This window comes from Electrophorus electricus, chromosome 3 (genome assembly GCF_013358815.1).
Source record: "Electrophorus electricus isolate fEleEle1 chromosome 3, fEleEle1.pri, whole genome shotgun sequence".
NCBI classification, from domain to species: Eukaryota; Metazoa; Chordata; class Actinopteri; order Gymnotiformes; family Gymnotidae; genus Electrophorus; species Electrophorus electricus.
The window spans coordinates 4,436,288-4,450,765 of NC_049537.1; the positions used below are offsets into that span (position 1 = coordinate 4,436,288).

The 14,478-nt window shown below is 37.0% G+C and overlaps 2 protein-coding genes across 5 annotated transcripts in view; one reads left to right on the forward strand and one right to left on the reverse strand.

The window, feature by feature from the left end:
- lrrc7 (leucine rich repeat containing 7) overlaps positions 1-3,527 on the reverse strand; it is an 83,535-nt gene extending 80,008 nt beyond the window's left edge. Inside the window, exon 1 of the mRNA XM_027013552.2 lies at positions 3,334-3,527. The gene's annotated coding sequence lies outside the window, so the exon portion shown is untranslated. The remainder of the gene's footprint in view (positions 1-3,333) is intronic.
- A 7,293-nt stretch (positions 3,528-10,820) lies between these two features.
- shroom2a (shroom family member 2a) overlaps positions 10,821-14,478 on the forward strand; it is a 33,545-nt gene continuing 29,887 nt past the window's right edge. For 2 of the 4 annotated variants that reach the window (XM_027013568.2, XM_027013570.2), the window contains exon 1: positions 10,836-12,021. In XM_027013568.2, the coding sequence (XP_026869369.2) occupies positions 11,806-12,021 (216 nt within the window). In that variant the 5' untranslated portion in view covers positions 10,836-11,805. Of the gene's footprint in view, positions 12,022-14,478 lie in introns of all 4 variants that reach the window. The other 2 variants (XM_027013567.2, XM_027013566.2) reach the window with 2 other exon arrangements.

The following is a 14,478-nucleotide window of genomic DNA, read 5'->3' on the forward strand; positions in this document are numbered from 1 at the left end:
AAATTAGCAGTAATTTGTAGTTAGCAGTAGCTAATATCAATTTGTGATGATGCAATTAAAATAAGGATGCATGAATGATAAACCATACTTGAACTGGTCACCTTTTCACTAGCAGTGAAAAACAATTAATTAGTAAAAACAATTAATCAAAAATAACTAGTGTCATCTTTTACTTGTACCCATCACACCATTTTCTTTCCTTTTACTGAAACTCTGGAGGCCTAGATAATATAGCCCTTTCTTCTTGGCCAGGCCTAGATAATATAGTCCTTTCTTCTTGGCCAGATGCCCAGTTAAGACAGACTCAGATGAGTTTCAAGAGGAAAATAACTCAAGGTTTTTGTGACTTTGTGAGTGACCCAGTCCACCCCTCCACACCAAGGTTTCCATTAGTGAGGCAAACCTCTCACCAAAGCCTCGGTGGTCCTGTCAGTTATATGATAACCATGTCATAAATACATGGATCTATTGACTGTCTGAATGACATATGTCTTGTTTACAATTTTTTGCATAAAATACCACAAAAGAAAGTGTCTGAAAGCTGTTCAGGAAAATAAATTTCTACACTGTGAGGAGCATTTTCCCTAAAACATCTGGTCAATCATGTCCTGCATAACTGAAGCATGTTCCTTAGGCTCATAGCCTTATATTATATGTTTTGTTAACTCACTAAATGGTAATTAATCATTTTCCTATGATTGACAAAAATGAATGTATTTAGATTTGATATCCATAGACGATGCCATCACTCTGAAAGGTCACAATAATACAATATGGAAGAGTTGCCTTTAACAGAGAAAATATTTAGGAAATTATAAACGTAAGGTTGTATTCTGTCACGGGACTAACCCCCCCCCCCCCCCCGTCACGTGGTACGGGGGTGGTTCGCTCTTGTTTGTAGCCACACCCCCGTGATGGCACGCACCTGCACGGGGTTTAACGTTTAGTGTTTGTTAGTCTATTTAAACCCCTGTCAGTGGGTATTGGTCATTGTTTGTTAGCGTCTGAGTAGCTTGTTAGTATCCATGTTTGTGTAGTTATTGTTTGTTTAGCCTATGCTAATGTTACCATCTTTATCGTTAGCGTTAAGTGTGTTTACGTTCACTGTTAATGTTACGTGCCACCATTGTGTTATACGTTCGATGTTAAATGTTTCACAAAGTCGAGGGAGTCTGTGCGTCCTGTTCCGCGGCCTGCGGCACTTTTTTTAAAATGCAGGACCTATTTCAGTCTATGAAAACAATCAGATAATTCACCTTCCTCCCTACATCCAAATATTTTAGCGGTGCTAATTATTGAGGAAAACCTTTACAAAAATGTTTCACATGTTAGTTCTGTTTACAAAGAAGCTGTAGTAGAAGTATTTCCTATTACCCAATTCTTTGCCAAACTGCTCTGACCTTTGATATTATCATTTATAAAATTAAGAAATACTGTGGTATCTCCATAGCGTCTCAGTGTTTGGCGTGTCACTTTAATATTTAGGTTGTGTTTATACATTTGATTATCCTTCCTTGTCTATTTCTGGAAAAATTACAAGTAAGTATTTTATACATAAGAAGTTTCATGAAAAATGACCAAGTCAAACCATTCTGCAACTTTTCAACTAGTTGTAATGCATTAAGAGGTAATTAGTCAATTAGGATCTCCCACTCTGCGAGACAAAACATACAATGAATGCTTTCCAGCCTAGTCACATATGTCTGTCTCAGACTAATCATTTTGTTAGAATCATACTTGAGCAGAAAAGTCAGTCCAGGAGATAGTAAAATTTTACTATCTCATTTTACTTCCTGTTTTGATACATTGGCAAATTATAGTTTCAACTTTTTGCAACAATTTAAACTTGTAACAAGAGAGTTACTATCCAAAAATACCAGGAAGCTTTATATTTTGTCTGCTCTACATATTTACTGATTTAATTCTACTATAAATTCCATACAATATGCCTCTTCATGTAGCATACTGATTTTCTGACTGCAGCTTTTGTATTTAAACTTGAACGCTTCATCGCCACCATACAAATACCGAATTCACTTTATAACTTACCAAAAAGATGGAATATGTATTCTCCGTATTCATCCAGTCAACAAAATCCAATCATTATGCCAAGTCACTGTGTGCTCATTTGCCTGCAATTACTGAAATTAAACATAAGTAACTCTGTATCTACAACAATTTAAACATTAAACCCTTTATTTCATTTTTGATTGCCTTCACTGGCCTCCTTTCCATGTTCTTAAGATCTTTGCTATGTTTGGCCAAAAAAGAGCTTATTCCTAATAATGTTCAGTTCTGATTGCTTTATGCTGCAAAAAAAATAAGGACCCAAGACCTCAGGCCCACATGAAATCAACACTGCACTGTCCACCCACTCAGAGTTTATTTGAGTGTGCACTGGAAAGCTACAGCTCTGGGGTCCACCAACATCCTCTTGCTGTAAAGCATAACTGTGCCTTATTCTAACAATATATCATTCAGTAGTAACTTCTTTGCTGTATGGAATAACACAGAGCTTGTATATCCTGTTTTTGCAGTGTTCTTGGCGCTATTTATTTATTCATTCATTGATGTATTTATTTATGTAAGACAGGCTCTTTAACTATGTCTGTGACTGACATTTTGCAACATATCAAGCATCAAGATTCTCCCAGTAGACGTTTTTCAGAGATGGATATTCTCGATTGTTACATGCACGCCAATAACCCCAGTCATGAATGAACACCCACAGTGTTTTATCAACAGCAGTGCCCAGCTGGACTTAAATAAATACTATAGGTTTTAACTCTGTTTTATCTGTTTTAATACTTTAAAACCGAAGTTTATTTTTAATCTCTTTACTGCAGATGGACAACTGAGTCTTTAAAAAAAAAATCTATTATAACATGTCAGGCAACGCGAAGGAGTTGTCACTATTTTGAATAAAAATATATCCTATATCTTTTACAAAAGTTTCTTGTTTTTCATGTACTGCAGAAAGCCTTTTAGAAAGCTAACGGGTTTGAGCACAGTCGAGCAGACTACCGATGCGCCGTCGTGACAGTGGGATAAGGCTAAATATCCGCATATTACGGTGCATTTTAAAGCCCGTACTCAAACCGAACAGGTGAACCGAACCGCCTGAGAAGTGGCCAACACTTTGGTCTCCGGTAGCCAAATTTACCTGCAACGTGCGCAACGATATACTGACACAGAGCAGGCGTAGCCTTGTTTCATCCATAACCAACACAATGCAGATGTAATGATCATGCAAGTGATGGTATGGTGGGTCAAGACAACTAAAAAGCGATGAAAACAGTCAAACAAGCGCTCCAAACTAAAAAGTCTACTTACCGCACGGAGCAATTTGCTCATTTTGAAACCAAAGGCATAAGGTCACAAAAACGTTTTTCGAAGGCAGGTTGGCGTCACCTCCTCGAAAATCCACCGGAAGCAACAAGAGATCACGTTCTCAGTGAAAAACGGCAAAATGCTCTCTTACGTATATCATAGTGCTCCGCAGTAATTCACATATATTGTTCGCTCTATCTCCTTGGCGTCTGCGTCGGTGCAGTTCGGTTTAATGGCTGCACTAGCGCATGATACAGTGATGCTCAGACACCTCGAACGTCAATCAAACAAGTTCAGCGGCACTGTACGCTCCGTGGGAGCTCCAGGGGGATCGAGTTTTCTCTTTTGCCATACCTCTTCCTTTATGATTTTCATGTCACAAATGTTTAAATACGCAAACATACAATACATACCCATTTCATCATCTGTAAAATCATACTAAATTATAATAGTAAACATTTATTGTCAAATTGATTACATGTATGACACAGCCATCATAAATGATGGAAATTTAGGAATTGTGTAAAAAACAATGTGGATCGTCCTGAGAATTAAGTAAGGTGAGAAGAACGGATCTAATTTTCGTCAACAATTACATGTAGAGATTATTACTGTAACCTCCAATGATTTGTTTTTAGTAATCCACAAATACCCTTAAACTACTCAGTAAGCACAGGGACACCATATATTTTATTCAGGGCTTTATGCATTAGTGAACCACACAAAGATTGGTAGTTTGTTTTTACAGCAGCTTCCACATGTCCCCAAAATGTTCTTTTTCAGCATTACGGAGTAGAATACTGCTACTTGCTGATGGAATATGTTTCTATGGTAACAGTTTAATGGTTGTCTCTGAGTCATACTTTTTTTTTTCTAAATACCCAGACACTTGCTTACCACTCATTTATCTTAGGATGCTTAAGTGTTTGACTCACTTGTATGTTCTGTTTGTGTATAGGATTCACCATTCTGGCATCCAAACATCCTGATGGTTATTTTAAACAAAACACCAGATATGTAATATTCTATTGCTTTCCAATCCTTGCAAACCCACACATACATGCACACACGCACGCACTTGCATGCTCCCACACACACACACACACACACACACACACACACACACACACACACGTGCACACACACACACACACACACACACACACACACACACACACACACACACACACACACACACACACACACACACAATGTAGGATAGAAGCCAAGAATAGTGACTAGTGCATCAGCATTTAAACTGAGGCTTTATTTGGTAAATTATAATATATTTGCTATTTCATGTAACATTTTTCATTTGTAAAGTCGTGGTAAAATTATAATTAGATTCTATTCAGAAATATGCACCTTAAAGCATTTGTCTATGATGTCAATTGAATATCCTTGAGCATAGACATATTTTAACATTTTTATTAGGCATTTGTTTTTAAGGTCACCAAGTGGATCAGCAACAAATTGATTAATATCTTATCATATATTATTACAATAATAATTTGATATTATAATCTTTACTGAATAATTTCATCATTTTTAAATATAACTTCACTATGTGGTAACACTTCGAGGATGATGGTTTCCTCGTTCCGTCTTTCCTGTTAGTTTTCTTTTGCTGCTTTGTGACATATATATTGTAAAAAGTCCTATATAATAAAATACACCAAATAAAATAAAATGTATTTGAATTAAACTGCAAAAGGACACAACAAGCAGGTAAACATCAGTAATATTTCACACCAAATACTGTCAGTAGTGTGCAATACTTACCAATCACTTATTAGAAAGACCTCCCTTGAACCTATATTAACTGATGTTTTTATTAGCTACACTTGGTCTTATAATTGTAGAATTACTCTCTTTTGCCATACGCAATCTGTCTGTCACCTTCTACCTCCCTTTATTATCAGTCAGACTGAAGGACTCCACACTGTATTCAGGGATTTCATGTTATTTCTATTATATCTGGCATTATGTCCTTTGGGTTGATCTATAACTCAAAATGTCATATTTTTTCAAACCCCGTATACAGTACATTTTGAATGTGCTGATGTGAGAGACTCAAGAGATGGGCAGACTGTATGATGTCATCATCGATGTCCCCGGTTGTAGGCTCCTCAATGCAAAACTTGTCCTTTGACCCAGGGCTAATGCTAGGGCTCCACATACTGATGCTTAGTGCACAACTGAAGTGGATGCATCTTTGCATGAGTGAGCAAACCACCGTCTAGACAGCCCAAAATACCATTCTCAACACAGCAGCGACACAGACATCACATTGGTAGTGGCATGTTAGTGGGTGTTGGGCTGGTATGAGTATATAAGGCACAGCAGTGTTGCTGAAGAGTTTACACGTGTCAGTGTCACAGTTGTGTGGAGTGGTCTGCATTCCAAAAATACTCAGCCAGCAGTGGTCCTGTGGTCAGAGTGCTGATGAAGAGTTGGAGCATGGCAAACAAATGGCCTGTAATCTCCGACAGTACACCTACAAACTGTTCTTAATGCATACATACGAAGTGGATGGTGAATGATGATGTAATTATATAATTAGCTGACAACTGAATTGGCAGTTAGAAATTGTAAATAATACTTACAATCTTATAAGTCTATACTTAAGTTGATCTGCATATGTAGAAGTCATGTGAGACATAGAAGTTATTAGAATAAACAAAAATAATCTATCACGGAAGTTCAGCGGTCTGTCCACCAATAAAATATTGAGCAGATCAATGGATAGAATTCAACACCAAGTCACCATTTGTCTGAGTGAATATATGAGAATGTTTGTATACTGGAATCACAATAACTCCTCCCATAATTACTTTGTCCATCTTCCAAGGGCTTTATCTCTTGTTATGCATTGAGTAGCCTGTGTAGTGCAGAGCAATTGTTCAGAGACTTAAGAGGTTTCTGCTTTATTTTACTGTTGCTAAGCAACAAACTGATTTCTGGAAAGTGCAGAGGGGAAGGAACGAATATAAAAAGTCTTAAGATTGTTCATGCTCATTTCATATCAAGTTCTTGACTGTAAGTGATCCTGATATTTATATTGATTACATTTTATTTTTATGCATTTTAATCATAGAAACAATGCAAGACATTTGCACTCTTTCTTGTACATACTGGAGCATTGCAAAGATGAAGGATTCAAATGCATGAAATTTGTCATCGCAATGATCTGAATGTGTTGAATTAAGAAATTATCCGAGGTTTGTTTCACATTTATTTCTGAGATGCACATGATCAATATATAAATTCACAGTCTTTACTCTGAAAGTAAAAAAGATTAAGCAGTTATATATATACATTAAAATTAATATTGAAGAGTGACTTAAAAGTTGGCACAAGTACACAGATTTTCTGGGGTCAAATCATAAATCACGCAGTCACTGAGGTGGAATACACATTTAATTTTACAGTGTTCTTAGTTTCTTTATATATTTTAGGATTATTTCTATATTTACAATGATTTAGTTTGTTGGTCTATTTGTTAGATTACATTTGTAAATTAAAAGAAAAATAAATGTATTTAGAATATAATCTATAAACATTAGGTTAGGTTTGAAATATTTAAACACAAGGTATTGGATCAGTAGTTGATTCATCTCATATATTCCTGAAGATACTACAGTTCAAGAGTTGCAACATGAAAGTGTGTATATCACATTAAATAATATTGCCAGTATGTAATACTGGAATTTATGTTGATCTAAGGTGTTCTATGTGTACTGTATTGTATTGTCACTGACCTCAGTTCAGAAAATTGCATGCCTGTTTCATCTCATCTCATCTCGTGTTTTCATATCCCACAAGATTCACCATCTTCTCCCTCTCAGCGGACACTCAACTCTTACACACCATGGAATCCCAAAAAGTGATTATTTTAAAAGCATACAACCATATGTTTGATAACAAAATGTGTTAATATATCAAAATACATGCAGTTGTGGGTGAGTACAACTGACACCTATTTAAAATAATTAAGGTTAATGTATTAAAAAACACAGATAAGGAGTCTGTCCATATCTTATAATGGGGGCATGGAGATGTTTGAAAGTTAAGTTTTGATAGGGTTAAAGAGAAGAACCGCTGAGTCAGTTCACTTTTGTAGTGCGCATGGCAGACCTTCCACTGAAGTCCCCTCTAAAGATTGTAGCTTGCTGGATACTGCAAGTTCAGCATCTTACCCTCTAGCAGCACCTGTAAGCGGGATTTACACCTATTGATTACAATGAAATTACAACGCCTTCTCAGGGTTTGCAGCTACTGACATGAAGCTGAAAACAGCTCGGGATGTCAGTCTAACATCTGCTAATAATTGCAAATATCTATAATGTATTATCAAATGTTCATAGTGACAAACATTAAACAAAGCAAACAAATGTTTTTGAAAGTTTTAATTTTCCGATTTTTTCCCACACTCTCTTCTCTGTTTAACATTAGTGACAGCATGAAGAAATCATTAATCTGGGAAGAAAGGGAAAACACCTACCACTTCTTTTAATGTGATTCTTTGGTTGGATCTATTCATAAAATGTAAAAACTGTAAATATCATAAATGTAAAAAGTGGATGTAGTTTAGGTTTAACTGTTCAATCGTAAAATTATCTGAAGCAGGCAATTTTAATAGTGCAATTGTGCAAACATTAAAACATTAAATTACAATTATATGTGCTTCACCTCAGGATGAGGTTTCAGGTATGAGGCATGTATATCTGCTTATACACTGCCTGGCCAAAAAAAAAGGTCACACACTAATATTTTGTTGGACTGCCTTTAGCTTTGATTATGGCACGCATTCGCTGTGGCATTGTTTCCATGAGATTCTGCAATGTCACAACATTTATTTCTGTCCAGAGTTGCATTAATTTTTCCCCAAGATCTTGTATTGATGATGGGAGATTGGGATGGGAGATGATGGGAGTCTTCTTCAGCACATCCCAAAGATTCTCAATGGGCTTCAGGTCTGGACTCTGTGGTGGCCAATCAATGTGTGAAAATGACATCTCATGCTCCCTGAACCACTCTTTCACAATTTGAGCCCGATGAATCCTGGCATTGTTATCTTGGAATATGCCCATGCCATCAGGGAAGAAAAAATCCATTGATGGAATAACCTGGTCATTCACTATATTCAGGTAGTCAGCTGATCTCATTGTTTGGGCACATAACATTGCTGAACCTATACCTGACCAACTGCAGCAACCCTAGATCATAGCACTGCCCCCACAGGCTTGTACGGTAGGTACTAGGCATCAAGGGGGTGACATCACTTCAGACACCTCTCTTCTTCTGATGCACCCATCACTCTGGAACAAGGTCAATCTGGACTTGTCAGACCACATAACCTTCTTCCATTGCTCCAGAGTCCAATCTTTATGCTCCTTAGCAAATTGAAGCTGTTTTTGCCAGTTAGCCTCATTGACAAGTGGTTTTCTTAAGGTTACACAGCTGTTTAGTCCCAATCCCTTGAGTTCCCGTCACATTGTGCATGTGACAATGCTCTTACTTTCACTATTAAACATATCCCTGAGTTCTACTGTTGTTAATCTACGATTTGATTTCACCACGTTTACGTGCTCGCTGATCACGACCATTCAAAAATTTTCCCCACCACATTCCTTCCTCGAAGATGATGTTTCCCCACTGTCCTTCCACTTTTTAATAATGCGTTGGACAGTTCTTAACCTGATTTTAGTAGTTTCAGCAATCTCCTTGGATGTTTTCTCTGCTTGATGCATGCCAATAATTTGACCCCTCTGAAACAGATTAGCATCTTTTCCACGATCACACGGTTGTTTAACAAATGAGAAGCTACTCACTGCATCAGTTAGGGTTAAATAATTTGTTGCCAGCTGAAACATAATCACCCATGCAGTAATTATCCAATGGGAGGCTCTTACCCATTTGCTTAGTTAATTCCAGATGGTGACCTTTTTTTTTTTTGGCCAGGCAGTGTATATTCCTCATAATTAATACAGATGAAATGCACACATATGTTGGGCACACGAAAACTTAAAAACAAACAAACACTTATCTATGACTACATTACATAGAAAAAAAACTTATTATAGTCCTTACTGCAAACTGCTCAGTTCTAAGTACTCTATTCTGGCTCTGACAGGCCATTAGTATTAGTAAAGCGACATGACAGCTTGACTAGCAGGCACACTCTGCCATCCATAATCACTCTCCTGGGCAAGGCTGGTACACTGTATTGCAGCTACCTTATTACAGTGCATTTAAAAAAATGTCCAAAACAGCAGGATAGACTTTGACAAAGTCATATTTAGCAACACTTCTTTTCAGACCATCACATAGGCCTGTTCTTATGGGGCAGTGAACCTTCTCTAAACACTTTTGTTGTAGTTGATAAATGACTCTTGCAAAATCTTGCATGGGGTTGTGTTAAAGATTTCTTCATGAAACATTGTTTAAAAATGTACCCGCTTGCCTTAACCATTTTAATTTCTTAAGTGGTACCTTAACACAATTTTAAATCACAAATTACTGTATACTTTGAAGAATATTGGTCTCTCTGAAGTGACAAAACAGAAGACAATTCTAAACATTTTTTAAATGCACCAATTTTACAGTTGTCTGAATTAACAATTATTTTTACTGAATACACTGTAGGATATCATTTGGGTAAGTTGTATTTTCACACCTTGTTATAAGATAAAGTACTCAGACCGAGACCACTGGCTCATGCTTTTTTCAGTGCAAGCTATTAACACAACATTTAATTTTAGAATCAGAATCTGCCAAATGCTGAAAATGAAAGGGACACTCAAGTGTCCATCCATGAATGCAAGAGAGTGCAACGAGTTTGATTAGAGGTGATGAGTTTTATACGTATCATACAGCAGTTCAATTTGTGACATTGTTACTGTGATACTGTACATCGATTTTGAGTTTGGGTTTTTGGTCCTCCAGTGAGCCTTTCCAATGTCATCACAACTTTCAGTCAATGCCAATCCGCATGGGGTTACATCTTGAATGTAAACTTTGATGAAAACATTTGAAAGAATGGATAATAGTGCAGGTATTTGTGATTGCCGCTGCAACTTGAATTGATATTGGTTATGCTGGTTGTGAATTCAGGAGACAGAAAAGAAATCTTGTCCACTGGAATATAAAAACTTTAAAACCACTTCTTAAGCAACCATTTTTGGGGTGGCAAAGTGGGGAAACTAACACATGAATCTAAGCTATTGCATTTCATTTCATGTTTTGTGTGTATTGGGTTCTTGGGAATTCAGAATTAGACGTGGCTGTTTTGCGCACAGAGCATCCGCAGGTGACGAACAAATAGTCAATTTTACGAGTGCATTATGATACATGAAAGAATTCGGCAATTGTCGTTAACTAATCTGTAATATCTTTAAATATGCAGAAGGGGGCAACACGGCACCTCGCTTGAAACTGTAGTTTACTGACGCAGGTAGATTTCCCACCCGCGCCTCCCGTGCGCGTAATCCAGAGCAGTCTTAGCAACAAGTATTGGGCTTCAAACCATCGAGGTAATTTTGATCAGCAGCTAAAACAGTGTGAACGAATTTTGTATGATTTGTTGTATAACATCTTTGCTTGGCACACGTATAAAAAAGTGAATAAAATGTGTATGGACAATAGGTAGGCTAACTTTCTTAATGATTGTGAATTAAGCAGAGTAACTTTAGCCTAGGAACGAAGTGCTGGCAACAGTCGCAGGGAATGGAAAGGCTGTGTGTATATTTTACTTAGTTTTTTCATGCGTTCCTTGTATTCAGATATCTTAAATGCTGTCACGGCCATTGGATTTTGAAAACGTTGTATAATGTTTGTAAAAACTTAACGTTTTCGTTGCTTTCTATTAATTTGCTCATTCTACCTTAACAAGCTAGCTATAATAGCTAGCTAGCCACCAAACTGACAAAATCTTTGCTAGTAACCAAGAAAACTATAAGTGGTTTAAATAACTTACGATTATTATTTTTTTTATATAGCTCATTATATATGTCGCTAGCTGAATACGTTATCCAGAATCGGATGGCAAGCGCAGCCTCGGAAAAAAAAGGATTAACCAGCTACTGAGTGACTTGCTGTTTAAATGGACACTGCCGGAGCGCAAGAGAGCAGACGACGCTGTCGCAGCTGCCACGCGCGGGGACGTTTGACTGGAAAGAACACCAAACGATGTGGTTCGATTAGCTAACGTTTATCCTGGCGAGTCGACGAGATGTTCCCTTTAATTCTCTCATTAAAAGAGCATTAGCCGAGTGTCTTGAGTGTTTACAGGTGTCACGACAGTAGTAACTATAGGTTATGTAGCTGGCAGCGAATTGAAGTTTTGGGGAAAATTAGCTGGCTAGGTTATATAGCTAATCACCTTTTTTTTCAGGGAAGCTTTGCCCATTTTTAAGGATACCGGGCAGCTAGCTAGCTAGCTAGCTGCTAACTAACCTATCTATCTAACTAGCTATGTACGAAATGGACGCTCACCATTGTTTGGACTCGAGATTCGCTGACCAAGACCAAAGACTAATCTATGAGGCGGACAGGAACTTGGATCAGAATGGTAGCAGGGATTCTGCCGAAGGATGCAAACTACATAATGTGGCTCTCTCTGGAGGCGCGCCCTGGGGCTTTACCCTCAGAGGAGGTCTGGAACACGGAGAACCGCTCATCATTACCAAGGTAAATCAGAAATTTATCATAAATCCAGAAAGTATGTATGACTTGATGTAGTGCACTTTGAGTCGCACTGGCTTGTTTATGAGTTCAGAAACTAAATTAAAAACTATAGTGTGCTTTGTGTACTTGAAGTGTGTACGTTATATTTAGGTGTTTCACAGAAAAGTCACTATTTCCAACTTGCCTAACCAACTACTGGCATGATAGATCCACGATGACCGTTTTTACAGTTTGTCCCTATACAATGTTTTGCGTTCAGTTCACAAGAACACAACATTGTCATTTGAACCATAGCCCTCTCACAAGGGTGTCGTGGTCACGGTCAGTTGGTTAGCTACATCCAGGAAGTGCCATTCCTTATAAAACTGATCCTGAAAAAGGAGTTGTCCTCCTTCTTTACCTGCCTCCAGTTCTTCCATCTGTTACACAGCTCAACAGGGAATATTATAAGCCTAAAATAACCTATTTTCTTTATCTCATTTGTATAGTCACAGACCTGTGATTGTTTTTGACTAATTTTGTTGAACACGAAACTTTCTGGATGCAAAAGTCACGACAACCTGTAGTACAGAGGCAGGATGGTCATGATTTCAGAATTGTTACACAAAGTCTCTAACAGTTTGCTCTTTTTGATAAAGGATGCCATCCAAGCTGTGAAACACACTTGCAAGTTATTTTTTTATTGACTGTAGGTGAAAAGGAATGTTAAAGTTTATCTTGAGTTGTTTGTTATTTCACTTGTCTGAACATAAACTGCCCCAAAATGGAACATTTATATGTAAGTATCAGTAAATCAATAAAGTGGATGTTCTGGTTCCACTAGAATTTTTCTAATATGGTGGCAAGTAGCTTGTCACCCCTATATTGTTACTTGCCCTGTTAATTTTTATTTGTACTTGAAAGATGAAAAACATTTATTAATCATACAATAACTTGGTAGTTTCCAAGAAGTATACAAAAAGTTTTAGAACACATTTGCTGTTCTTAATGGAATGTTGAGAGGATATTGGCAAACTTCATTTGGACATAATGGATGTGTAATGGTTAATTTATGATGCTACCTACTTTCCATTTTGGTAGTGTGCTAATTCTTTCAAATAAGTTGCTTTTTACTTTAAGTACACAAAGATGCTGTAAAATATTTCTTTTGTAATTAGACTTTTTGCTATAGATGTGGTAGAAATAGATAGATATATTCTTAATATATTTAACACTGGAATATTTCTTTACTCCTGTAAGGCAGGGGTGCACAGTCCTAGATGATTACAGTCCTACAAAGTTTAGTTCCCACCCTAATCTAGCACACCTGGCTCTAATATTAAGATGCTACTGAAGGACTTGATTAACTGGATCAGGTTTGTTAGATTAGGGCTGCATCTAAATTCTGTAGGGGAGTAGATCACGAGTACTAGATTTTGGCACACCTGCTGTAAAGTCTACCCCATCATTTGATGGGGGTAGAGTTATTGCATATTTTTTGGTCAGCAATATGGGTTACTGACCTTAGCTATTCAATAGCTTTGATTTAACTTCACACAGGTACATAATTATTAATGTGTTAATTGCATGTTAAACTGAGGGAATCTTAATATCGAATGCATCTTCATTGTGTATGCAAATGTAATTTTATCGGTACGGCTTTGAGATTAGGATAATCACATTTTCGAGGTGCATTCTCCAATTTACATGAAGTGTTTCTGTTGTGTTGACATTTTCTAATTTATAATTAATCAAATGTTTTGCTTAGAAGACCAAAATGAATGGTGTAAAAAAAAAAACAAAAAACAAAAAAAAAAACTAAAAAAAACTGAGACCCACAGCCATGGGTAACAACCTCTGGCCTAGCACTTTATTTGAATAAATGTAGGCAGAGCCCACAGACTTTTATTTCCTGATTTTAACAACATGAACATTGTTGCAACTTCTGGATTCCATACTGCTAAAACATTATTCAGTGTCTGTCTAAAAAAAAACATTTTTATGAGGTCTTTGGACACCTAAAATGGAATTAATCATTTTCAAAAACATTTTTCAGATGTTTCTTCATAATTGAACATTTTACAAAGTCTTTTATTAACATTGTTCTTTTTTTGTGATGTTCATTCTGAAAAATATTTAAAAAAAAATAACCACTAAGATTAGGCTTATTCTCTGTCTGGAAAACATGCCTAGTCTTATGGTTTAGCCTAAAATGTAAACATTGCTTCAGACCTAAAATGCTTTCTTTGGCAACTAATTTAGAAATATTACTGAAACTCATCTCTGTTTTGACTGGTGAATTATCAACTCAGAAAGACCTTGATGCTAGATTTGGGCATCGGCAGTGGGGGGTGGCCACCAATGTCTCCTGCTTTGAATGAGGAATTACCTACATGCTTTTATTGAGTACTGTTCAGTTCCAGTTTATTCCAAAGTCCAGCAATGTAGCAAATGTGCATATTCTGCCAGCACGGGCTCATA